This window comes from Botrytis fragariae, assembly GCF_013461495.1.
Source record: "Botrytis fragariae strain BVB16 chromosome Unknown tig00000255, whole genome shotgun sequence".
In the NCBI taxonomy this organism is placed as follows: domain Eukaryota; kingdom Fungi; phylum Ascomycota; class Leotiomycetes; order Helotiales; family Sclerotiniaceae; genus Botrytis; species Botrytis fragariae.
In genome coordinates, this window is record NW_023501004.1 from 201619 (window position 1) to 227653 (window position 26035).

At 44.2% G+C, this 26035-nt stretch overlaps 10 protein-coding genes across 10 annotated transcripts; 3 read left to right on the forward strand and 7 right to left on the reverse strand.

Moving 5' to 3' along the window:
* Nucleotides 1-734: 734 nt before the first annotated feature.
* On the forward strand, nucleotides 735-1964 carry Bfra_011839 (putative alcohol dehydrogenase protein; the record flags this gene model as incomplete). The annotated part of the gene is made up of 3 exons (XM_037342165.1): nucleotides 735-767; nucleotides 866-1010; nucleotides 1123-1964. The coding sequence occupies 3 exons, from the start codon at nucleotides 735-737 to the stop codon at nucleotides 1962-1964; spliced, it is 1020 nt and encodes a 339-aa protein (XP_037187823.1).
* Nucleotides 1965-2557: 593 nt separating this feature from the next.
* On the reverse strand, nucleotides 2558-4461 carry Bfra_011840 (putative nadph oxidase protein; the record flags this gene model as incomplete). The annotated part of the gene is made up of 5 exons (XM_037342166.1): nucleotides 2558-2649; nucleotides 2747-3550; nucleotides 3597-4006; nucleotides 4056-4310; nucleotides 4361-4461. The coding sequence occupies 5 exons, from the start codon at nucleotides 4459-4461 to the stop codon at nucleotides 2558-2560; spliced, it is 1662 nt and encodes a 553-aa protein (XP_037187824.1).
* A 1220-nt stretch (nucleotides 4462-5681) lies between these two features.
* On the reverse strand, nucleotides 5682-6002 carry Bfra_011841 (uncharacterized protein; the record flags this gene model as incomplete). The annotated part of the gene is made up of 2 exons (XM_037342167.1): nucleotides 5682-5818; nucleotides 5879-6002. 2 exons carry the CDS (start codon nucleotides 6000-6002, stop codon nucleotides 5682-5684), a joined length of 261 nt encoding a protein of 86 aa, XP_037187825.1.
* Nucleotides 6003-6201: 199 nt separating this feature from the next.
* Bfra_011842 (uncharacterized protein) lies at nucleotides 6202-6502 on the reverse strand (the record flags this gene model as incomplete). The annotated part of the gene is made up of 2 exons (XM_037342168.1): nucleotides 6478-6502; nucleotides 6202-6427 (listed from the first exon to the last, which is right to left on the reverse strand). Exon 2 carries the CDS (start codon nucleotides 6415-6417, stop codon nucleotides 6202-6204), a length of 216 nt encoding a protein of 71 aa, XP_037187826.1. The 5' UTR covers nucleotides 6418-6427; nucleotides 6478-6502.
* Nucleotides 6503-8536: 2034 nt separating this feature from the next.
* Bfra_011843 (putative myosin-1 protein) lies at nucleotides 8537-12501 on the forward strand (the record flags this gene model as incomplete). Its single annotated transcript, XM_037342169.1, has 5 exons — nucleotides 8537-8740; nucleotides 8822-8867; nucleotides 8916-8971; nucleotides 9028-12052; nucleotides 12107-12501. Coding segments are annotated over 5 exons (3726 nt in total), but the record flags the coding sequence as incomplete, so codon positions are not given.
* Nucleotides 12502-13304: 803 nt separating this feature from the next.
* On the reverse strand, nucleotides 13305-14413 carry Bfra_011844 (putative duf1713 domain protein; the record flags this gene model as incomplete). Its single annotated transcript, XM_037342170.1, has 2 exons — nucleotides 13305-13996; nucleotides 14053-14413. The coding sequence occupies 2 exons, from the start codon at nucleotides 14411-14413 to the stop codon at nucleotides 13305-13307; spliced, it is 1053 nt and encodes a 350-aa protein (XP_037187828.1).
* A 1878-nt stretch (nucleotides 14414-16291) lies between these two features.
* Nucleotides 16292-17373, reverse strand: Bfra_011845 (putative beta-flanking protein; the record flags this gene model as incomplete). The annotated part of the gene is made up of 4 exons (XM_037342171.1): nucleotides 16292-16650; nucleotides 16716-17075; nucleotides 17143-17244; nucleotides 17313-17373. The coding sequence occupies 4 exons, from the start codon at nucleotides 17371-17373 to the stop codon at nucleotides 16292-16294; spliced, it is 882 nt and encodes a 293-aa protein (XP_037187829.1).
* Nucleotides 17374-18456: 1083 nt separating this feature from the next.
* On the reverse strand, nucleotides 18457-20481 carry Bfra_011846 (putative mfs multidrug transporter protein; the record flags this gene model as incomplete). Its single annotated transcript, XM_037342172.1, has 6 exons — nucleotides 18457-19074; nucleotides 19131-19465; nucleotides 19514-19714; nucleotides 19766-19813; nucleotides 19866-19981; nucleotides 20039-20481. The coding sequence occupies 6 exons, from the start codon at nucleotides 20479-20481 to the stop codon at nucleotides 18457-18459; spliced, it is 1761 nt and encodes a 586-aa protein (XP_037187830.1).
* A 1458-nt stretch (nucleotides 20482-21939) lies between these two features.
* Bfra_011847 (putative dhhc zinc finger membrane protein) lies at nucleotides 21940-22896 on the forward strand (the record flags this gene model as incomplete). Its single annotated transcript, XM_037342173.1, has 1 exon — nucleotides 21940-22896. The coding sequence occupies one exon, from the start codon at nucleotides 21940-21942 to the stop codon at nucleotides 22894-22896; it is 957 nt and encodes a 318-aa protein (XP_037187831.1).
* A 683-nt stretch (nucleotides 22897-23579) lies between these two features.
* Bfra_011848 (putative glycine-rich protein) lies at nucleotides 23580-24784 on the reverse strand (the record flags this gene model as incomplete). Its single annotated transcript, XM_037342174.1, has 3 exons — nucleotides 24477-24784; nucleotides 24167-24275; nucleotides 23580-24116 (listed from the first exon to the last, which is right to left on the reverse strand). Exons 1-3 carry the CDS (start codon nucleotides 24746-24748, stop codon nucleotides 23580-23582), a joined length of 918 nt encoding a protein of 305 aa, XP_037187832.1. The 5' UTR covers nucleotides 24749-24784.
* Between the last annotated feature and the right edge of the window lie 1251 nt (nucleotides 24785-26035).

The following is a 26035-nucleotide window of genomic DNA, read 5'->3' on the forward strand; positions in this document are numbered from 1 at the left end:
TACTATCTAGGCATTATCAAAGTAACTTCCAGGGCCATAAGGCACAGTCATGCAAGGGCCGGCCCAGCGCGAGATCTAAGTACCAGTGTCTAGTAAGTAGAGTTCCGCCTAACCCCTTTCCTTTATCGAGCAGAAAGTATGACATGAAGAGAAGCTAAATGAAACAACTACATATCTACTTATCAGTAATATCTTCCTTCGCAGATTCTACATATTGTTGCCTCTGTTTGGACCTTCAACTTAATATCCCGTATTCATCGCCAATGAGGTTTGTTTCTCGTTGAATTCAACATCCGGACTCCCGGTGAGGTGAGTTAGAAACACAATTTGGCACATCATAGGCGAGTACTGGCCAGGTAAGATAAGAGAGGCTGAGGTAGGAGGTTCACTTAAATCATTCTTGCAATGGCATTAAGGAATTGAAATCTGCCTTCTCAATACTACTGGTACTACCGGGCAGAAAGCAAGCCTTCTTGATAGACTTTCAACTAGGCCAGGTAAGGTACCGACCGAGCCATTAATTTTTAGTTGGACCTCGGCTCGGTCCCCGCGTTTATAGAATCCGGGGATCCTTCAATCTCATAGCTTACTCACTTCAATACTCCTCCTACATACAAATCACTTCTCTCTCTCCTGTTTCAAACTGCTGTATTGTATTATATTTATTCAATCCGGGAAATAACTTATTTCGAACAAACAAAACCACATCTATCACCCGAAAAACAATCTACAAGATGCGTGGAATTCAAATCAAAGAATATGTTAAAGTAAGCTTTCAGAGGGAGCTCACAAGCTTTCATCTCCTGTCTCCTTCGATATATATATATATATTTATGTTGCATACTAATCAATCCTTACAACATAGGGGCCTCAAGATCTTAAAGTCACGGATTTACCAGATCCAGTACCAAACCCCGATCAATACTTGATTGAAATTCATGCCACCGCTACCAATTTCTACGACCTGCTCCAAATTCGCGGGAAATATCAACACCAACCTCCTCTACCTTGTAAGACCTCTATTTTATTTGTCTATCCGTAGACCAATTCAAAAGTCGCAATTGCCCATCCTTTCCAATCTCCTATCTCAATTCCCCAACTGTTTACTAACCCCCAACCTAGGGATTTCCGGCTCAGAATTCAGCGGCACCATTCTCTCCACGCCCTCCTCCTCCTCATCTCCCAAATACAAAGTCGGAGACCGTGTCTTCGGCGCCTCTCAAGGCGGCTATGCAACTCTCGTCTGCGCCCAAGAAGCTTCTCTCTACCCCGTCCCCGACTCCTGGTCTTTCTTCGAAGCAGCCGGTCTCTTCGTCACCGCTCCCACATCCTACGGCGCTCTCGTCACACGCGCGAATATAAAATCTGGAGACTATGTTCTTATTCACGCTGCTGCCGGTGGAGTCGGTCTAGCAGCCGTGCAGATCGCAAAGGCATTCGGTGCAACTGTTATAGCTACTGCTGGCACGAAGCGAAAGTTGGAGGTAGCGCGAGAATTCGGTGCTGATCATGTTATCGATTACGGCGATGCTTCTTGGCCTGATCAAGTTAAGAAACTCACACCAAATAACAGAGGTGTAGATATCGTATTTGATCCAGTGGGTCTGATCGACAAATCGACAAAATGTATACGCTGGAATGGACGACTCCTTGTTATTGGGTTTGCAGCGGGAAATATCGAGAAAGTGGCGATGAACAAGGTGTTGTTGAAAAATATAAGTATAGTGGGATTACACTGGGGAGCATATGTGCAGAACGAACCGGAAAAGATCCATGAGGTATGGGAGGGCATTTTTAAATTGATCAAAGAGGGAAAATTCAGGGGAACGGTCTTTAGGGATAAGGAGTTTGTGGGGTTGGAGGATGTTCCAGGAGCATTGGAGAGTTTAGGGGGGAGGGGAACATGGGGGAAGGTTGTTGTGAAGGTTGAGAAGAATGGGAAAGAGGGGAGGAGTAAGATTTAGGCAGGGGAAGGGAAGGAGGAGTTGTAGTTTGATTATGAATGGATAGGAAAGATGTGCTATTAGCGAGAATCTAGGCGTCATAGTGTATGTTTGTATTTGTGTTACACAGACTAGACTAGGCTATATGGGCGACTGCATTATTAAAGAGATATAGGATTTCTGGAGATTGTCTCGGTGGAGAAGATACTTCGAAAGAATTCTAGGCACATAGATTGAACACTTACAGAATTAGAGAGCAAAACGACTACTCCAAGATTTCCAGAAAATTTGCAACGACCTCATATCGGGATGCCGGTTCACACACATTCTCAGATCCCATCACCATCACATCTTACGCTGCAAGAGCATCTGAAAAATTGTCTGTCGTAGATAGTATTATTCTCAATTATTCATTCAAAAGTTTGCTATCTACACCCATCCATCCAGTCATCCATCATATCAATAAGTAGTAACAAATGAGTCATATCGTATCCAAGATTCGCGCCGGCTCCCAATTTCCATTCCCATTCGTAATATCCCAAAATAATTCGCGAGAATTTTAACATCTCTTCGACTAACATCCACCTGTCTTCTTAACGATCCCAATCAAAACTCTAGAAATGTTCTTTCCAAAACGAGAAATTGACATCGCGAGTCGTGGCATTCTTACATGCTTTTTTGATGGAGCGGGCTGCTACATTTGGTCCTATTTAGAATGTTAGTATCGATGTTCAAATTAAGAATGTATCGGAAAGGGGTATGAAGAGGAATATAAAACAAAAACACAACAGGATAAAACATACCACAAAAGTAAACCCCAATATTAGTTTTGAAATCTCCCTCCAAACCAGACATATAAGTTTTATCCATGATTCCATCCCTCATTCCCTCAAACAATTTTGTAAAATCCGGTCTTCCGAAATTCGTCCTCGATTTCAATTCAGTCAATGGATCGACATCCGCACCAACACTATTCAATACGATATTTTGCGCCGTATCGATATCCAATTTTTGGGTCAAATAAGTATGGATACGTAAAAATTCTTGTCCATCATTACCGGGTTGTGATGCTGCTTCTTGAGATTGTGCTTCCAGAGATGAAAGAAGGACTTGGAACCATTCGAAGGATGTGGTATCTTTACAAACCCAAATGAATTCTACTCGACGAAGACGTTCGGGAGGATTTGTTCCGTGACGAAGATGCCAAATATTTTTGAGGATGGATGCCCATGGTGTCACACCGATACCTGTGCCGATGAGGACTGCGACTTCGTTTTCGAAGACATCCTCGGCGGGAGCACCGTAGGGACCATCTATGCGGATGTCGGGCATTTTTTGACCGTTTTCGAGGGCTACTTCGTACATACCATTGGGATCGACACCGTCGTAGAGTTTCGCTTGTGCAGCACCCGCTCCGAGGGCGTCTCCGAGGGTTCGGGTAAAGTCACCGACTTGACGGATGTGAATAGAGATGTAGGGGTCGAACGGACATGATGTGATGGTGAATGGATGCCACTGTTCACGAGAAACAGATGGCACGTTAAGGAAAAGCCATTGTCCTGCCTTGTACTTCATCGATGGCTTTCGGAATTGAATTTCCATAGCATCTGTAACTTGTTAGTTTCGAATAATGATGGATAGGGTGTAACATACCGTATGGATGACGAACGACTCTAACAATTTGAGTTTCTCTCCTACTTCTGATCTCGCGATACACACGCTCAAGGAAGTAAAGTCCACCACCCCAAAGCTCCCATCGCCATCCTTCATAGCCTAGGCAATGCCCCCAGAAGTTCTCACCATCAAATGGAGAGAATGGTTCTGCAGTATCACGGACGAAACATCCCGTAGCGTGTGTGTACATTCCAAGCAAGAATGGAATAAACAAATGATGCGTGTACCAAAACGTTTCGAAAGATTGTTGTCTAATCTTAGCATGGGCAGTAGTATACATCAACATCATGCACAGTAACATAATATGACCTGTGATACCACCAGCTTCGGTATAGTGAATTTGGATAGCGGTCACAGGTCTGATTTGAGTCTTTTCGACGTTGAAGAAGCTGCCCGAATGTTAATATCTGAATAGGAATAGGATTTTGTTGTACTTACTTCACATAGTGAGCAGCTACGTGAAATATGGTCCAGAATAATAACGAGTATGCTACTTGTCGATGAAACCATTGAGACTCATCAAGTGGTAAGAATTTGATCTTTGGTCTAATGTACCTCAAGATATTGCGACACATGGGTAATAAGATCAATGCAACATCTACAGACAACACCAGACCGGCACCTCTCGATATCCATACTGAGAATGTAAGAGAATTTAATCCCGAGAGTCTAGGGTCACTGGCTTGCTTCCACCTGTATGACTTATTAGCAGGAGATAAAAGATATATTGAAAGCCGACTCACCATCCAAAAGCAAACAGGCCAATGTGAAAACCATGAAAGAGGAAATTAAATAGCAACTTAGTTCCCCGAGTCTGCTCCTTCAAAAACTGTACAGCCCCCATCTTCTCTATTTCCAAATATCCCAAAAATTAAAGGTCGTCCAGCGACAAGATCGATGAAGAAAGTTGAGTGAACCCGTTGATCTTTTTATGATTGACAGAAGGAACCAAACTTTCCGATCCCACGTAGAAATATTAAATATCGTATTTTCCAAAAAGAATATGTAAAAAATGAATGTTCATAACAAGAAAAGAATGATCTGAGCCAGCAGCCAAAAGCTTGGAAAGCTTGTGTAGAAAGTTTGGAGAGGGAAGTCTTGTTCTTCTACAACGCCGAGGAAGGAGAAGACAAAAGCTAGGGTTTGTGGGCAAGCCTTGAGTAATAAAGGTTGCTCGTTGGGCCTACCGCACTAGTCACTTGTTCCTTTCAATGACGGGATAGGTATGTTGTGAGAAAGTCTTATTAGGTTCGAAACCAACGCTCGTACAGCCGTTTGTTGCGGGCGCAGATCTAAGAATTCGGATGACAGGTTTTCCTTGAAAGATCCCAGTAAGACTGTACGATAATATCTGATTTTCCTTTTCAATTTCCTATTCAATATGAAATTCAAGGAACGATCCCGTTGATAGGTACGAAAGTCACCGTATTTCGAGAAATGCCATCCGAGCTTTTTGATCAAGTATGAGTAGATGGGATGTAACAGTGCGTTTCGCAAGGTATAAGACGGTATCAGACCGATCCAATATTTTGATAATCAGAAGCAGGCTATGGTTTCGTATGGTACGAAGGATGAGAAGATATCAATTGAGCTGGTATAGTAAAACTTTGCTGATTGAGTTGAGACGGATGCTGTTGCAAGTAACCCCAGAAGCATTAAAGAAGCGATGAATGGTGTTGCAAAAATATCCGATCTTATCTAGACGTTTGAACAGGGGCTTGAGAGGGAAATAGATTTGTCTACCGTGCTTCTTTTTTTTTTCTCGAAAGATCAATTGATCGATCAGGAGAATCCTAAGGAATTGAGTTCGACTCTCCAAAAAGATTGAAATATTTTGACGAATTTCCGTAATGTGAGTACCAAGTTAGATGCTGGAATTTTTGGATCATGAATGAATAAGTTTCATGAAAGAAATAGAAATGAGAAATCAAAGTCGAAGTCGAGGTTTTCTATATTGAGAATGAATGGCTACTGTCACCCGTCTCTGAAAAACAAGGGTATCAAGCTACCCCAGGCGCTTGACAATCATATCTAATTGGATGGAAGTCTTGATAGAAGCAGCACTTATGCACGAGTCCTGGTCGTCTGCATCAATCCATCTGGTACCTCGTTCCACAGAAGGTCTCTTTCTGGGTTTTTACCAGAATAGCTCACTTGGATCCACCAACCTAAGATTCCATACATGAGCCAGGACAAAGTACCTTTACCGCAGATAGGAGATTTAGTTAGATGTCAACTGTTGTTGTGTCGAATATTCTTACCCTTGTTTGAAGATAAGGTGCTATGGGATAACCATTCTCGGCCGAATTTGTAATTCATGTACGGATGGGTGTGCAGGACGGGCAAACTATGGAACTTGATTTTGTGGTGACATCGTTCATACATCGTTCACATACTAAACCAGTATGTGTAAGGCGATATTGGTACGATGTGGTCAGTCGACCTCGCAACCACAGGTCTACCACAATCAATCTTTGTCTCAATCATTTTTGCATCATATCGAAATTTGGTTCAAATAGAGGATTATCGCACGAAGCTGTCATATATGGCTAGTTGAGCTAAACGCTGGGCTCCGGGTAGGCATTTAATCGAGTCTGGGTCCATAATTAGGGCTGGATAGAAAGGTGACCATGGCGAAGTCCATATTACAGTCAGAAACAGTGCGATTTGGAATGTAAATGATATCTGAGCGTTCATAAGTATAAATACCTTGGTATTGATACACCGTCATGGAGTGAAATTGCCGTCCGAACCTCGATGTTCGTCCAACTACCTCAATGATAATCGTTTTTCCCGCCATTTCGCCGTTCCTGCAGGTCCCAAAAATGCGAAACCTTATCTTGGGTAATACTGAACTCACGTGATGTCAACGGTTTCAGAGAGGTCTGTAGCAGAATTGTTGGCAAAGGGGCTGACACTTCACGTTAGTTCGTTGCCCCGGACTTATCAAGCATTGACCATTAATCCGAATCTGACTAGAAGACACAGTACAAAGGACTAAACCAAAGCCAGCCATGCAGTGAGTGTGTCATATGCCTTACCGGCGCAGTACTCGCGGAGGAGATCATAATTGAAAAAAAAAATCGAAATTCTAACAGTCAATTGGCAAAAGTATCGACTCAAGTGTAACTTTGTACCGATAAATGGAACTGGCAAAATCATTTTGCCAGATTCGAGGTTGGAGAGCCGGCATTTTGTGTCGTTTCAGAACTGGTTTGGAAACAGTATTTCGTCAACAAGTGCACGTCCATCTAGGGGTCGTCGATGAGAGTATGTTCCCTGTGACTTTATTAACCATAACTTAGGAGACGGAGATCTTGCTTCACCGACAAAGGGTGCACACGACGGAGACACGATGTGCCGATAGAAAATCTGTATATAGATTTGAATTCGAGACTTGAAGTGGATCAAAATCTTCTCTCGTGAATTCCTCGGCATTGGCAAAAGGCCATAAACACACACCATGACCACAGGCGCATTTTCCAATCCCTAGAGTGCATCAGCGATCTTCGTATTGCCATGTGCGAGAGAGCTGAAAGTTCTAGAATGCCAAACACGTTGTCGTTGATAGAGCGTAAGAACACCACCAGTTATCCGCCGTAGACAATGATACAGATCTCAATGTTTTTTTCCAAAGAACGCCATACTCAGCAGCCAGTCGTGTGTTGAGGAGGTCGTGACTCAATGAACATTCGGTGATATTTGGCGTGGCTACAGATAATATCTGGACCCCAAGAGTACTGTAAATCCTTCTCTTAGGACAGACGGGTTTAAAGACAATGCTGGTTCTTCCCATTGGGAAAGGACTGCAATACTGGCCGTTTTCACCGAGATAATTGGTCATCGATGTCCGTCGTTCGTACCAAATCTTACATGAAAATGCAAGACTGTATTGTATGGTGTTGCTTGAGCAATGCGGCCATGATACAATTTTAAATTGCACAAACTCGGGTTAGAGTTCGAAAAAAGGAGAGTTAAATTTACGGCAAACACACTTGTATATGCTGGATCGATTCTTCGCATGAAGAGCAGGAACAAATAAAATGAGCAATTGGAGGGTAGCAATGCAAGAGCCAGAAGCTTTCATTCAATGCTGGGTAGATAGAGAAGAACTCTGGGAGCAACAAGCATGGAACAGCCACATTACACAATAGCAGGCAGAACTCGCAGTATGGAGTAAAGACTGCTGAAGTGATATCATGTAGACCACTGTTTGGCCGAGGACTTGAATGGATGGATGTTTATTTTTGGTTGTCTATCAAAGTATTAATAATTTGCCAAGTGGATCAAATCGATGCAGCCAATGTTATAACAAATGCCACGTTCCCCGTGGGCTCCATCTGTGCTCCATCACAGCATGATGACATGTAAAGCTTGAGGTTAGTGTTATTCTTTCCGATGTGTAAAGCAATGAGGTTTCTTCGTGTACGGAGGTAAGCAGATGTCAACTCAAGTCTTTGTTGATGCTTCGTAAGTTTTCGAAGCGGCGAAAGGAAAAGAAAAAGAATGCGTGGTCAAGAAGGCTGAGTCCACTAATTAGGAAGTTTAAAGCCTTAAGTTTTACCGTTCCGATTTAGCGCTTGTTAATTGGAACGGGCGTTTCGTAGCGAAGCCGATCATCTATCTACAAGTGACGATTTCGAAGTAATTATTGACACTTGACGATATACCGACTGCCAAAATTTGTGCATTGAGCGTGCGATTCTGGTCTTTTCATGATAGGCTCTTGCATGCAGCTTCTTTCACACCCGCTGTGCTAATTATCATTCCTTGAGATCTACTGTTATCAGCGCGGACCGTTGCGCCTGTAAGGGGGGTTGATAACCAGGGTCGACTCAACTTCAAAATGGTATGGAACAACAAAGGCCTTCTTGCATCCTTCAAAAAGCTGGCAGAATTAACAATGAATATTGGAACAGGGTATCAGTCGTCGTCCGAAGGGGAATAACAATGCCTCTGCCGCAGAGAGTGCCCCGTCGGGGAAGCCGAATATCCAGAAAGCCCAGTTCGATACAACCAAGAAGAAGGAAGTTGGTGTGTCAGATCTTACTTTGATCAGTAAGGTCTCTAATGAAGCAATCAACGAGAACCTTAAGAAGAGATTCGATAATAGGGAAATCTATGTATGGCCTCTCTCTTCGCGACGAGCGAACATGGATACGGGAGGGTTCCCGAGGAGGACGAGTACTAACAGTTTTATGTAGACATACATTGGGCATGTGCTCGTTTCCGTCAATCCTTTTCGAGATTGTGAGTACGATACAACTTCTTCGAGTACAGGTATCTAACGCTTCATAGTGGGAATTTACACAGATGCAGTCTTGGATAGTTACAAAGGCAAGAATCGGCTGGAGGTCAGTGAACACCGAACTCACGCATTGAATACCTGCATTTCTAACAGATAACTAAGATGCCACCTCATGTCTTCGCCGTTGCCGAATCCGCCTACTATAATATGAATGGTTATAAAGATAACCAATGTGTTATCATTTCAGGAGAATCTGGAGCGGGAAAGACCGAGGCAGCAAAGCGAATCATGCAATACATAGCCAATGTTTCTGGAGGCAGTAACTCATCCATTCAGGAGATTAAAGACATGGTTTTGGCGACGAATCCATTGCTAGAATCTTTTGGTAATGCGAAAACATTACGAAACAACAACTCCTCTCGTTTCGGAAAATACCTCCAACTGCAATTTAATGCGCAAGGAGAACCGGTGGGCGCGGACATCACAAATTACCTTCTCGAGAAGACGAGAGTAGTCACTCAGATCAAGGACGAGCGGAATTTCCACATTTTCTACCAATTTACAAAAGGGGCTTCGCAAGCATACAGGGAGAATTATGGTATTCAGCAACCGTCGCAGTATCTTTACACAAGCAAAGCCGGGTGCTTTGATGTTGATGGAATTGACGATCTCGCCGAATATCAGGATACTTTGAATGCCATGAAGATTATCGGTTTGTCGCAAGCTGAACAAGATGAGATATTCCGCATGCTAGCTGCTATCTTGTGGACTGGAAATATTCAATTTCGCGAAGATGAAGATGGATATGCTGCAGTTGTCGATCAATCAGTTGTTGACTTCCTGGCATACCTGTTAGATTGCGATGCAGGCCATGTTATTCAAGCTATCACTATTAGAATTCTTACTCCTCGGAACGGGGAAGTCATCGAATCACCCGCAAATGTTCCTCAAGCGCTAGCCACGAGGGATGCTCTTGCTAAAGCAATATATAACAACCTCTTTGATTGGATCGTGGAGCGTGTCAACAAATCCCTCACTGCTCGGTCGGCGACATCGAACTCGATAGGTATTCTCGATATTTATGGTTTTGAAATTTTCGAGAAGAACAGTTTCGAGCAGTTGTGTATCAACTATGTCAATGAGAAATTGCAACAGATCTTCATTCAGCTAACATTGAAGACTGAACAAGAGGAATATGCCCGGGAACAGATCCAGTGGACGCCAATCAAGTACTTTGACAACAAAATTGTTTGTGATTTGATTGAATCTATAAGACCACCCGGTATATTTTCCGCTATGAAAGATGCAACCAAGACAGCCCATGCCGATCCAGCTGCATGTGATCGTACTTTTATGCAAGCAATTAGCGGAATGTCAAATCCTCATCTTACCCCTCGACAAGGCAATTTCATTGTCAAGCATTATGCTGGTGATGTGAGCTATACAGTAGAGGGAATTACGGACAAGAATAAGGATCAACTTCTCAAGGGCTTACTCAACCTGTTCGGACAAAGCAAGAATCAGTTCATTCATGAATTATTCCCACACCAAGTCGATCAAGACAACAGAAAACAGCCTCCATCTGCCGGTGATAAGATAAAGGCCTCGGCAAATGATTTAGTGGCAACATTGATGAAGGCAACGCCATCATATATCCGTACCATCAAGCCTAACGAAAATAAATCACCAACGGAATACAATGAGAAGAATGTGCTGCATCAAGTCAAGTACCTTGGTCTACAAGAGAACGTTCGTATTCGTCGTGCCGGATTTGCATATCGTCAAACATTTGACAAATTCGTTGAACGATTTTACCTACTGTCTCCTAAAACTTCTTATGCAGGCGACTATATATGGACAGGAGATTCAAAAACTGGAGCAATGCAAATTCTGAAAGATACTAATATACCTGTTGAGGAATATCAAATGGGTGTGACCAAGGCATTTATCAAGGCACCTGAAACTCTCTTCGCCCTAGAACACATGCGAGATCGCTACTGGCACAACATGGCTGCCCGTATTCAACGTGTGTGGAGAGCTTTCTTACAAATCCGAATCGAAGCCGCCACTCGAATCCAAAGGATGTTCAGGAAGAAGAGAGAAGGTAAAGAGTTTTTGGAGTTGAGAGAAAAGGGTCACCAAATTCTACAAGGGCGCAAAGAGAGGAGAAGATACAGTCTCCTGGGCTCAAGACGTTTCATGGGTGATTACCTCGGAATTGCAGCAACCACAGGACCTGGATCAAAAATACGCGGTTCAATCAATTTGCCAGCTAACGAAGTCACCCTTTTCTCCTGCCGTGGTGAGATTCTCGAGACAAAATTCGGTCGGTCGAGTAAGCTTAGTCCTCGCATCTTCATTATGACGAAGGCGAAGTTCTATATAGTTAGTCAGCAACTTGTAAATAAGCAGGTTCAAATTGCTGTGGAAAAGGCCATTCCCCTTGGAGCTATCAAATTTGTTAGCATATCGACTTGTCGGGATGATTGGTTTTCCCTGGGCGTAGGCTCACCACAGGAAGCGGATCCGCTTCTTACTTGCGTCTTCAAGACCGAACTATTTACACATATGCAAGGAGCAATGCCTGGTGGCGGTTTTAATCTTAAAATAGGAGATTCGATCGAGTATGCCAAGAAGCCTAACAAAATGCAGTTAATCAAGGTGGTCAAAGACTCTCAACAGGCTCAAGATCATTACAAAAGTGCGACTATTCACACTCAAGCAGGCGAGCCACCCAATTCGCGATCAAAGCCTCTGCCGAAGGGAAAGCCTGTGGCGCCGAAACCATTCACCTCGGGGCGTCTTATCAAGCCTGGAGGACCAGGGGGACGACCCTCAAAATTGACGAACGGAAACCGACCAACACCCAAGCCAGTCCCTTCACCTGCTGCTGCAGGACCCGTACCTACGCCAGCAGCAGCAGCAAGGCCGATACCTGCGCCGATACCCGCGTCCAACCCTATTGCCGCCTCAATTCCAGTGCATACAAGGAATCCTTCTTTACAATCAGCACAATCTACGAGAGCTGTGCCCCCACCTCCTCCACCCGCCCCACCTGCTCCTCCCCCGGCTCCAGCATCGAAAGAACCTCAATACCGTGTTCTCTACGAATTTGCTGGACAGAGTGCCAATGAGTTCTCTCTCAAGCAGGGTGAGATAGTGACTGTTCTCCAAAAGGAGACAAATGGTAAGTTTCGTCCAATTATTACGTGATAATGCCAGTTAAACTAACAACAAACAGGCTGGTGGCTTACCAAGAATGTCCGTGGTCAAGGCTGGGCACCTACTGCTTACCTTGAAGAAGTTGCACCGCCACCACCACCACCTATCGCCTCTCGTCCAACACCACCACCTCCCCCTGGACCTCCGAAGATGAACGGTGTAAATGGCGCTGCGGTTCGCTCTAAGCCTACTCCGCCTGCACCACCTGCCAAACGCCCAGTAGCGGGTAGGAAACCAGCTCCTCCTCCTGCACCCCGTGATTCTGGCATGAGTATTTCTAGTAATGGAAGTGGCAATAACAGCGGCCGGAGCACTCCCACTCCAAGCTTGGCTGGTGGTCTAGCTGAAGCTTTACGAGCGAGGCAAAGCGCAATGCAAGGAAATGCTAAAAAAGAAGACGAAGATGATTGGTAAACGAGGAAGCAAGGGCTATCATGTGATAAAGGTTTTTGACTGATGGGGCGAGATAAGAGAAGCGAGACCGAAGTAAATGGAAAGCAGATAGAATGAAGAAATGAAGCGAACTTATTGTTCTTTACATGCAATTTGGCGAGGTTAAGGGGCGGCCGTTTCTACAAAATCCTGTGTTCGCGTGGATACGGGGTTGATCGTATGCATTGTGCTTGAGAGCGTTTTCTGATATAGAAAGACAGAGATCGCTAGTTTTATAGTCTTGGGGGAAAGAAAGGGGCGGGTAGGGCAGAGGGTTCTCCATAGATAGAAGGGGAAATGATTTATTTGTATACAAGTTTTGTTTTCAACACATAGTTCAATCTAATTTGATTAATTGATAGTATAAGTACATTTGTTTCTTGGCTTTCTAAGTGAGGATAAGCTATATGAAAAGGAGAATTCAATCTACCATTGAAATGGAAAGGGGTGTAGGAAATAGGGTTACCGAGCGAGTGAGCAGCGGTACGTTTGTGAAAGCGGAATTTCTACGTGATAAACACCCACGCTCGTAAACTATGAGATGCTATTGCTAAATCAAAACCAGTAGCTGGCTACTCATTCGTGGCATCTCATGCCGTCTCCAACCCCCACTGAAAACCCTATTCTACCCCCATAGAGGAAACCCCAATACCCCAATATGCACGCATGTATTCCTCAAAATGCCCCAAAATTTCAGAAGTGAGCTGAAAGCTCCCAGCGCAAGCCAAAGAAACATATCCATTATAATCATAGTCTCCATTTCTGCATAATGAACAGGAAAAAAACTAGTTACGATCTAATCTTCGTCTCAAATTTCTCGTCCGACGCATCAACTTCTTGTACTTGTGTTTCTTCATCTTCAATTTCCGCTGTCTCTTCACACTAATAGCCCACATTGTCGCTCTCTCCCGACGACGCATTCTAGAGCGCTCGAGATAACTTCTGGGTGGATCTTCGGATACTATGGGGCCGCTTTCGGCTGTATACGTTACTTCACCGGCTGAATCCGTAAATTCGGTGATCGCGAGGAGGGTGTGGTAGGTACGTTGCTGGGGGAGATGCGCCTCTGCTTGTTCAGCGGCGGCTTCTGCGCCGGCTGCAAGAGATTCCTCTGTACTCATGGGGACGGGCGCGGGAGGAGGGGAAAAGGGTGTGTATTTGCGAGCGAGCATTGAACGGGGTAGTTCGTTGGCGTTGTCGAGGTGTTGAACGCGATAGGAATCGGCGGTGATGCCAGCGCGGAGTTCATCTGTCTCTTCGTTCCATTGATCTTGGATATTAAGTTGTTTGAGGGACCCTGCGGCAGAGTCGAGTGTTTGAAGTGTATTTGATAGGGTGGCGATCACATCTTGCGATTTATTCGATCGTGTTCGTGGAGCAAAGATAGCGGCGAACGCTTCGTCGGTCACGGCTTTAGGGAAGTTCATAGTGAGGGATATAGGTCTGTGTAGGGAGAAGAATGCGGATGCGGCAATTTCTGCAGTATTTAAGTTAGAACCTTTCCTATGAGTGTTTTGAAGTGTGCAAACTCACGATTCGGCGCAATATGACTGGTACTAGGTACGCTGGGTAGATTGTGCATGGCATCGGCTTTGTTCGCTGACCCGGTTGAAGCATCCTTTGCCTTTCTTCTCCCCGCTTTTGCAGCTTTCTTCTCGCCATCAGGTCTTGCTTGTGATGGGGATGCAGGAACCGCCTGTCCCTCCGTTACTCCCTTTGATCCATCTGCCGGACTGGAAGGTTTCGACGAAGAGGAGGAGGATAATCTTCGTTGATGAGAACGGAATGAAAGGGCTTGAGAAGTAGCAGCTCGTGGTGCGACATTGTGGACAGGAAGGATTATCGGCAGCGGCGGTGCTGTTAAAACAGCTCTTCGAACGGAAGAGGAAAACATCCTTTCTCACGAGGGGTGTCAAGGTGGATTTTCGTCAATATCGAGAAGATATTTAAATTGAAAGTCTTATCTTGGTTTCCTTGTTCCAAAAGGTTGCGAGAGGCGCTAAGAATTAGGCGCCGGCGTCAAATTTAGTTCACGTGATGACGATGCGCCAGACTGCCCAGTACGTTCAATCCAACACTTACGATGTGAAGTTGGCTGAGTTTTTCCTTGGGTATCATGCAGAACGTTAAAAAGATCTACTTGATCAGGGAAATATTTATTGATTTTACGTCCGTTTCACTTCATGAATGCCCATCATTTCCATAACCATGAGCGTAAAGCCACATTTTTCAAAGTTAAATATGGCTAGTGGGAGATGGTCAAATGCGGGATGATAAGATCGGAGTAGTGAATTCGTAACTTCATAATGGAAGGATTGTATCTAGAGTAGCTATACTAGATTCGATTACTCGCTGTCTCCTGCTGGATTGGGAAAGTAGTCCTTCGCTTTCAGCCACAAGTCGAATGACAATCTTCCATATACGTTTGTCATTTGCAAAAAGAAGTTCATTCCTTATCCGCAGTGCATATGGCTTTGATTCTGTCAGCTTGATAGGGTCATTTTTATCTAGTCAATTTGAAACACGAAGTTGCTCAAAGATTTGTAATGCTGTTGAGATCACCTTGGTCTTATGCAAATCTTGCGTTCTCCAGATTGATACACGTTTAAAGCATTCTTGTGATGAGTACATAGGAAATCGAGGTATACCTAGGTATGTCAGTATCCTCACGAAACGATATGGCGAAGCCCCTCTCGCTTAGTGCATGTGATTGAGCCTGGTAAATTACAAAATGTATCAGCAACTCCTTCTCCAGTACAACGCATTCTATTCATCAGCAATCCAAATCTGTAGCTTCATCTATTGAAGGTCATGATTCGTGAGTGGTACAATCACATATCAATAATTGGTCTATGCCATCGCAGTGGTGCGTCAAGCAGATACAAAGTGTTATTATACTCCAATATATTATGGTGATTCCCAGTTGTCCCAGAAGCGCCAACACTCAGCCATCATGCCTTTTAATCAAATCCAGTGAATTCAAAAGAGTAACCGGAGGATCGCCGGGCCTATTATCTCCACAGACCCCTCCCTCTCTTCCCCCTTCAAAGAAAAGTTGTACGCAATCGAAAAGGGCCAAAAAGAAATCCATCGACCAAAGAATCCAAATCAATCAAATCAATCCAATCAATCCAATCAATCCAATCAATCGATCGATCTGACTTTATGAAATGCGGAAAGGAGTCGATTCGAAATTTCATTTAGAACTTGAACGTCTAATGCGCGAACTAAAGGAGGCCAACAAAGTCAAGAGCTCCAGATCATTTTGCACTGTTTGACACATATTCCAGTGCGTACAGAAAATATATCTCAATAATAATCTTTCTTCTTTTTCTTCTTCTCTTGGTGAATCATGTTCATAATGACTAAACGACAATACCGTACGAACACTTTATACTACCGAGATACCTCACTTCTCGATATACAAGGCTTTCCCAGCACGTTTTTCACTCTCTTATGGTATGTTGTATTCTGATAGCTCAAGTAGCGATGGATGCTATGGAAGCAACTCCATTCTCTCCTGTGAGACTGATAGCTGAACGAAACCTCTGACAAACGTTTGGTTTGACTCCTTAAGCCGGCTATTAAGCCTCTAATGTGAATCAAACTGGTTTCCTTGGCAACATACGCACAACACCCGATAGAAAAATTTCAAGTCGCTTTGGCTGCTAAGTATTTCATTTCTTCATTCATCAAGACCATGCTATCATAAAATATCATAAACTATCCTCCCAGCCTAGCACCTAGACAACCTTTCGTGTGAACAATTCCCTTACATGAATTTACTTGCCAGTCCCATCAATCCACTCATACCACCCGAGCTTCCACCACCTTGACTCTTCATATACATCTTAAGAGCCATTTCACCAGCTTTCTGAACCGCGCTTTCCTTAGAAGAATCAGAAGAGACATTTCCTTGACCGCTTTGTTGATCGAACAATTTACTGGCTTGTGCCATTGCCATTCCAACGAAAGCGTTTTGAGAGTTTCCGGACGAGGAGTTTCCAGATGAACCACCGTTGAACATCTTGAGTGCTTGCATTGCGGCGGCACTACCCATACTAGATGAAGATGCCGAACCGCCGGAAGAGCCGCCACCGCCATAGAATTGTTTGTGGGAGTTTACAGCTTCTAGTTTCACATTGTTAGTATGATTTTGTGAACTAGACAATGGCAGTGTAGTTGAAATGACATACCTTCTTCATCAACCTCCTGGTTACCGATGTTTTGTTTATTCTGACCCAAGTAACCCAAGACATTTGAGAACAAGCTAGAATCTCCAGAATCACCGGCATGTTCTTGAGCATGATGAGCTGCGCCCTTCAAATCCTCATCATCGGCACCGTATCCTCCACCACCTCCATATGGGTTGTTTCCACTTCCTCCATATCTCTCATCGCGACCGCCGTGGCGGATTTCCTCTTGTCCTCCTTGTCCACCACCTCCGTAATAGCTTTGGGCTTCTCCACCTCCCTGACGACGGTCTTCGTTAAAGTTTCCACCACCAAATGCTCCTCCAGGTCCGCCTGATCCACCCTGGTGACCTTCTCTTCTCTCTGTGATAATTTGTAAGCTTGTGATTTGTACATGGAGTAGCAAAGGAATGGAAGTAGGGGAACGTACCTTCGCCGCCATATCCGCCGCCTTGTCTTCCCTCTCCACCATATCCACCACCCTGCTGTCCACCATAGCTCTCCTCATCTCTGCGGCCATGTTCTCTTCTCTCTACAGATCCGAATCAGCATATTCCGTCCTCAAGTCCTCGTCTCCATATCCAAGGTTGTAATTCTTACCTTCACCTCCATATCCTCCGCCTTGTTGACTACCGTAGCCTTCGTTTCCGTAGCCAGACATGATTGCTATTGTTTGATTTGAGTTTTGATATGTTTGGGAAATGCTGTAGAGACGATGCTGTCAGTCAAGAACTCAAGAAGAGAAGATGTGTTCGCTTTGTTGAGGTGGCTTGTGCGGGGTAAGGTGGGAGCTCCGTAAAAGCGTTCGCCGAAAGATAACATCCTGATCATATCTCTAGATTAGAACTTACTATTTGAATTCTGTAATGGAGTTTCTTGTGAAGTGTTAAGATTTCGTTGTGTTTTGTGTATAATGTTATGATAAAAGAAACAAATCGTTACAGTACGCAGAGGAGCTTGTTATATTTTTCAACCCTGAAATTTGGATCATCAGAGCTGGATTTCAAGGAGGGGAATCATGCAGATGATGACGTTTCGTGGTGGGGTAGCTGAAACCCCTATTGATGTGGAACACATAAGTTCGCTTGATTGGCTTGATTTATTTCTTGGGATATGCTGTGTAACGACTTTCAGCTTGAATGTTCAAATTGAGTTTCTAGACTACATAATGGTAATTAGTAATAAGTGTGACTTGAATTTGATATCGAGGCGTTGGTGATGAGACATTATGATGGTGTGGAATCAGAGTTTTATCTAGAGCGGTTTCTTTACTTTACATGTGGGTTTGACATCAAAGGAAGTTGATGGCTAAATTTCGGAAGGATGTTTAGGATCATTTATACCTATTCTGGTATTCCTAAGATGTGCATTGTACACCCAAGTGACAGTAATGTATATCACTTCAATCCGCATGTTGAAGACCCTCATTATCCTGTCTGATATCATGCGTTAAGATAAATCCTGCAAATACTGTGCGCCTACTCATGACATGAAATATCGACACTTTTTTAGTGTTAATATTTGAAAAACTTGAGAGAAATGAGATTAATATTATTCTACTACAAAGTCTGAGTGATCTCGTGAAAAGGGGGCCCAAGTCCCCCTTCCTTATCATCTTCTATCCGTTTAACCTATACTCTATAATTCCAAATGCCGTCCCATGTGTATCATATCATACCAAGACCCTCCCCAAAATTAAAGAGCATAAATCCAAAATCATTAAATCATAAACCCACACACTCCCTCAATTCTCCCCTGCGGCCTCCATATCCCCCTTCTCCTCCTCCTTCAACCCCTGCAACGTCTTATGCTCCACCTCCAAACTATATCCTTTCACGAACAAACTCGACACCAGCGCCGCTCCACATAACGCACACATGACAATCCAAATCATTTTCAAACTATCCGAATATGCTTCTTTCAACTGAGTCTTTTCCAACCCTTCGTCCATATTCTTAATCAATTGCACCAATGCCGTTGCATCTTTACTGTATTCTGTTGCCATACTAGCAAGAAGTGGATAAGCGAGAAGTTTCTCCTTGATTTGATTTTGAAACACAACACCTCCGATAGCAACACCAATCGCTTGACCAAACACACGATCAAATGAGTAGAAAGCAGCTGCGTGGCCTGCATCTTGCGGACGGGAAGCGGCTTGATTTCCGAGTGACATGGCTGGGAATAACATTCCTGTACCGATTGAGATGGGAACATTGAGGAATACCCATTGCACAATTGAAGTGGATGGTTTGAGGAGATAGAGAAGTCCGGAACCGAAAGTTGCGAGGAGCCAACCGGACCAGAGTGCCCATCTGTAACGACCTGTTTTGGCAACAAGGACACCGACTACTATTGACATGGGCTGGGGATGTGTCAGTAAGTTTGGGGAACTGGAGGGAAAGGACTTGTATGACTTACAGCAACGAAACTGGTTTCGGGTAAGATGGCTACGCCGGAGATGATGGGTGTATATCCCTGAACAGCCTCATAATACAAGGGAAGATAATACAACAAAGACCAGAGAACCATTCCATGAACCATTGTTTGAAAGTATATGGAGATCGATGACCATGTACCGAAGATACTGAAACGGATTATGGGCTCGATATTATCTCCCGGTAGGAGTTCGCCTTCGGAATCGAATGCGCGATCGGAGAGTCTCTTTTCATACAGGGAGAAACCGATTAAACCTACGACTCCCATTAAGAGAGGGAAGAGTACTCTCCACGAATCCCAAGCATACATTACACCGCCTAGCCTTGTTAGCGATTTAGGTTCTAGATTGGATCGGATATACACACCCCATGTTATAGGAATCAAGAAGGATATTGTTGAAGAAACGAAGACGACGGAACCAAACCAATCGAATCTTTTGACTTTTGCTAATAGATTTCCTGGCGTACGTGTAATTTTCAGGAATAGAATGATTGCGATCGCTCCGGATACAATGATTGGGATATTGATCCAGAAGATCCATCTCCAAGAGACATTTTGCGCGAAAGCTAGAGGAAGAAGTTAGACGAGTATGTGTAAGAGGATGAAAGAAAACTTACCACCACCCATCAATGGACCACCAACACTTCCGATAGCCCAAATACTGCCTGTTTATACAGTTAGTTGATATAATATCTTATGTCAAGAAGGAACTCATACCCATATAACCAAAATAAGCACCTCTAACAGAAAGAGGAACCAAATCTGTGATGAGAATCTCACCCAAAGACAAGATTCCTCCTCCTCCAATGCCTTGGATACTTCTACCCACCAGCCTGTTAAAGTTTCACCATTAGCAAATATTCCTCAGCCCAATTTGAGACAACACATACATCAAAGTGAAATTCTTTGCCACAGCCGCCAAGATACTACCGATACCAAATAATACAGCCGACCCAAGTATCAATTCCTTTCTGCCAAAAACATGACTTAATCCCGCAATAACAGGCTGAGATACCGCAGAAGTGAGTAAAAACGATGTGCCAGACCAAAAGGCTTCAATGGCTGAACCTCCAAGTTTCGCAGTGATGATTGGCAGAGCAATACTGAGAGAAGTGGCATCAAGTGCGGCGGCGAGAGTGATGAGGCATATGGAGGAGAAAGCGAGGATGAAGGCTGTGGTTGGTTTGAATTCGATTTTTGCTTCGACGATGGCATCTGTAGCGGCAGGCTTCTCCTGGATACTGTGAGGAACATCTGAAGCACTGGTGTTGGAAGATATTGGTGGTATGATTGTGGAAGTCTCCAAGTTCGGACTTTTCATGGATTCGTCCATGGTTGAAGATACCAAATGTGATGTGATGAGTACACAAGGAGATCAATGCAATAGCGGAAGATGAACGTTCAAGTGATGCGAGAACGTATAGATAGAAAAAAACTTTGCTAAGACAATATAAAGCTGACTTGATTTATACAGAACATGATATACTTCAAAACACAGACTCGGAAAGGCATCTCTATATAAACATCTAGTCATCCAGCCTAGATCTCAAGAAAAAAGAATCTAACCTCTAGAATCCTAGCAAGTTATCGAAACATAGACATTTCCAATCGCAATCCCAAGGGCGACAAAAAAACCACGTCCGTACCAACCACATCGCTCCGTCTCAACTCCACTTCAGCCTATCATCAATCCATCAATCTATCAATTGCTCCGTCCCAGCTCCCAACAACGAACCTTAGCTCCAGAGCCCACTTTGAACTCCATCCCCAGTAACCAAACAATGCACTTGCACCTTGTCTACAAAGCTTGTTCGGACGGGAAAGGATATTTCGGATTCGTTTTCATTACGTGAGGACATAATCTCACGGATTTCCCATGTTCGCAACCCTCGAATTTCCCGCTAGTCTCTTCTACACGTGCGAAAAGGACACTTGAAGAAGTTCTGCAGTTGGGCCGACGGCGCAACATTGCTCCGACTCCCATTCATTTGTCCGTTTCGCTGTGTCGTGTAATTATCCCTGCTGCACGTGATATGTCTAACGAGCTGACCAATTACGCATAGGTATGAAGAGTCATTTCCATCCTGACATGATCATCTAATCTCGGGCTTGAAGATGCTAGGGTGTCCGAGCTTAGGTGCTACGAGGCTGTAAGGCTACGTATGTACGTACATGCACGAATTTAGGGGTCTCTCTCCAATATTGCTTACAAAGTTTGAATATTCATCAATGTCAAGGTCAATATTCATCAACACCAGCAAATCAGTTGATGTAAACACCACATCTCACCATGACGCAAACGCGTCTTTCCCTTCTATCAAAATGTCGAATCAATAAGATATCCGATCTCGCACAACCATTTTGTTATTTCCACATGCTATTTCTCGTTTATGGATCCCAGATACTGTTCCATTATCTCGAGCCCGGGTCTCTGAGCACCGGGGAAACGGTGGTATTCAATGCAAGTGCGTGGGCTATGATATGGTGTTATTGGAAGACTTGTTCGGTTGATCCAGGGGAAAGGGGCTGGGTTGATAGAGTTGCGAATGAGATTGAGAAGGAAACGGAGAAGGACGGGAGGGATGAGAAGGTTATTGGGGAGGTTGAGGGTTTAGAAAAAATAGAGTGGGAGAATGTGAGATGGTGTAAGAAATGTGATGCGGTGAAGCCGGCTAGAGCACATCATTGTAAACAGTGTAAACGGTATACCTCTCCCTCTCTCATTCTACCTTTTGAGAATCCAAACTCCGAATAAGTATCATAATTAACAAACTCTAGCTGCATCCCCAAAATGGACCACCACTGTCCCTGGACCAACAACTGTGTTTCCCACATCACCTTCCCCCATTTCGTCCGCTTCCTCTTCTACGCTGTCTTTTCCCTCCTCATCCTCGGCTTCTTCCTCTGCATCCGCATTAGCTACGTCATTTCCGAAAGTACCCTCCCCTCCTACCTCGGCCCCTCAACCACCTCCCTCACTATCCTCTTCATAATTACCTGCTCCGCCGGGCTCTCCCTCTTCGCCATGTCCCTCCTCTTTCTGCGCACCGTCTATTCCCTCACAACAAACATCTACATGATCGAAGCCTGGGAAATCGAACGCCACGATGCCGTTATCGAGCGCTCGAAATCGAAAAATATGCGCGGCTATGTGTATGCGAATGGAGGACGCAAGGTCAGGGTGCACAAAGTGGAATTCCCCTTCGATATAGGCATTTGGGAGAATATTGTGCAAGCGATGGGGAGTGCGAATATACTTCTGTGGTTCAATCCACTTGCAGGGGGCCCAAGTGTAGAGAGTGCGGGGACGTGGGAAGAAAATGGATTCAATGATAGAGTGGGTATGTGGCCGCCTCCGGATCCGGATAAGTTGGGAAGGAGAGCGGGATGTGTGGGTGTGGAAACGATCCCGATGGAAGAGAAAGTCTACGGGAGTGTAGAGGAAGAACGAGATGCATTTAGAAAGCGTCAAGAAGCGGATTTGAAACGCTGGAAGAAAGATGATACAGGAGGTACTATCAATAATGGAGATGGATATTATGAAGAAGATGACGAAGAGGAGGAAAATGAAGATGAAAGTGAAGAATATGAAGAGGGACTTGACGGAGAAGAAGGCTGGACAAATTCAGAAGGTGATAGATTGAGAGATTATGGGGTAGATGAAGAAGCGGATATTGTGGATGAAGATGATATACCGTTGGGAGAATTGATACGACGACGTAAAGCGAGGAGTTCTGAATCGGCTTGATGGGTGTAACATAGAATGGGGTGGAGTAAAATAAAATAAAATGCACCTACTTATAGAATCCAAAATTTCTCACGAAAAAGAACACTGGCGAAACAATATTTTGAACCTCATCTTCTATCCGATTATTTAACCAAACTATTAAAGAGTCGCGGAACTTCAAATGAAGCGTCTTTACTTCCACTATATACACATACCTGAGTCGAAACATTCAATAATTCATTTTTCACTCGCCCCATAAGACTAAGAGATTAAAACACACAATTTGTATTACGTAGGTATCCAACGACTATTTCCTATCCTAGCATTTGCTGCTTTGCTCACTCTACCCTCATATTGTATTCTATTGAGGGATATATTTATCCCTCATCCCTCATCCCATCGATTTAATCCCCAAACCACCATTATTTCATAAGTACTAGTAATACAAACGTATCGGGGGTCATAATTTCACCTCCCATCTTCTCAATTTATTTCATTCCATTCCATTCCCTTCCCATCGTTTTTGAAACGCCAGAAAAGTAGAACGATACCGCCCGTGTTCGTATTGAAAATATACAATGAAATCCCGTGTCTTCTCTATGTTGCTTTGCTTGCAAGTGTTCTGGGAAAACGATTCCCAGTTATCTTGACTTATCCCTTATCTTATTTTTCTTTTCTTCATCCCCAATTCTTCAGGAAGAAAATCAGATGGCAAAGCAAGTGGCGAAGACCGTCGCAATCATAACCCACCAGCCTAAACCCTCTGCTATCGTCCTCCCAGCCGCCGAATCCGACCCACCACTCGCGGTCGTTCCGTTAGGCAGCGTACCATTGATAAGAATCGTCGATGTACCATTAACCTCCGCGACATTAACCAACGTCTTGTTCAACGCGGCATAACTTCCATCTCCGATTATTTGATCCAGGAATGTCGAGTTTCCACTATCGTCGCATCCGCACTCGCTATAGGCGGCACAGAGACATGTGACTGGTTTTGTCTCGTTGGCGCCTGTGGTGTCTGAATCTTGACGGGTTTCAATAGAGGCAGATGTAGTGTTGGTACTGTTGCGGGTAGCCGAGTGGTTGCGGAAGGAATAGGAATTGTGGTATGGATAGCTGTAGGCGCCGTAGAGCCAGAGACCGGGGAAGATGGATAGGGCACCTAAACCAAGGAAGACGGGGGCGATTCCAAGAGGTGAACGAGCTCCTGAGGAATATGGTGTTGTTGCTCCTCCGCCATACTGTTTGTAGGTTAGTAATTAATACTTGAATCTTTGGGAAAGGTACATACATATCTCCCCCCACCATAAGCAGGCGCGGGACCCGAGCCAGCTTTTGTAGCGCCACCCGACGAAGAGGAAGAGGATGTGACACCTCCTTTTCCAGAAGAAGAGCCAGAACTATTGTAATACCATGTTAGAGCTTGATTCTCTTGAATTCAATCCAGTACATTCCGCCCAAACACTGAAACTCAGTGCTTTACCCCCAACACCCGAGATGTCTCTCAATTCCCCTCCTCAAGATTCTTTCGCATCACTTCGCCTCACAGCATCCATTCCATAATCTCGGAATCAGAAAGAAGAACAATTCCATTAACGTACCTTGAAGAAGAACTGCTTCCACTGCTACTACTGCCACTACTCGAACTTCCACTTCCTCCTTTCCCGCCACCGCCTCCTCCGCCCTTGCGTTTGAATAAATCGCCACCTCGTTTCTCCTCGCGCGAATAGTATGTGAATTCTTCGGCTTTGACTGCAGGTTCTGCGTTTGCATCGCGTGTGGTCAGTTCAGCGGAGGGGATGTATTGCGGATGCGCAAACGAGGGGGTGGAAGAGAAGAGTAGCAGGGCTACGGTCCAGAGATTCGTCCTCATGGTTGATTAGGTAGGTGAAGATGTTTATTAGTGTTTGTTGTAATGATTGATTGATTGATTGATTGATGGAGAGTTCTATTTTATCGTAATGCGATAGATACGTGAAGGGTGAAAGAAAGAAATAGGTAGTCAAAGTATTATTCTTCCCCGTTGAATCAGATGAATTCGATAATATTGATGTAAATGTAAACACCAAATCCACCGATAGAAAATGAGTATGCGACTCAAACTTTAAAAGTTTCCAAAAATGCGCTTTGTTTCACGGTATATGGGTGTGATGCTGATGTGTTTGCGAACTTGACTTGCAACTAGAAAAATCTCAAATCTCAAGCGAATTGCGTCCGGGGGGAAGTCAGTTAATATATACATACTTCGTCCATCATTGATAACTATTCTCCGAACTTGCCTATTGGGTGGTACCGGTACCCTTTCTCCGACTAATGACCACCGCGAAAGAGCGGGTTCCCGATTCCGATCCGTAGCATAGCCAAGATTCGCCTTATGATTCGCCTCATCTGTTAGTTTCTCCTCCGTCACATTCACATTTCACACCTCTCTTTGCCATTTCACATCTTTGGGCGCGCTGCCTGGCACTGCCACGAGGTGGCTTGGCAGATGTCATTTAGTTTTTGAATCGGTATTACCGGGCTTCTTATTGATGTTTTTCTATGAGTATATCGTACCGGCATCTAGGTGGGTAAAGACGATGATTCGATATAGATGTCGAATAGCACGAACTAACAAATCATAACTGTAACCATCAATTGTCTCTCTTCCCTTCCCATCATGCGTGATTGACAGATGGCTGGCTGGATATAACCGTAGGTATGTAAAACCCAGTTTTCACACCCATCCGTATGTTTCCCTCTGATTTTTGATCAAGAAAGTGATGTAAGATAAAAGTCAGATAGTCTAATTAATTTAAAGGTAAGACGGAGGAAAATTTAAGCATATCCAGTAGTACGATGCCTCCACCACTTTTTCCCAGTTTTCCATCTCCACTTCATGCACTTCTCTTACCAGCATCCATACACACGGTACATCGTGTAATTTCAACACGTGATGTGGAGATGAGCGACGGATGGATAGATCCGACTTCTTCAGCCACTCATTACCAATAATAATGGCGGGGTTGATCATCTGGACTTCCCTTATAACCGGTAGTTTTTCCACGCTTACGGTTGCTGGCTGTTGATGAATGCATGTCCACTAGACAAGAAATCTTCTAGAAACCCTTCATAAGATGTGTGGAGGCAAAATGTTGTCATGGAGCAAGGCTTATCCTTT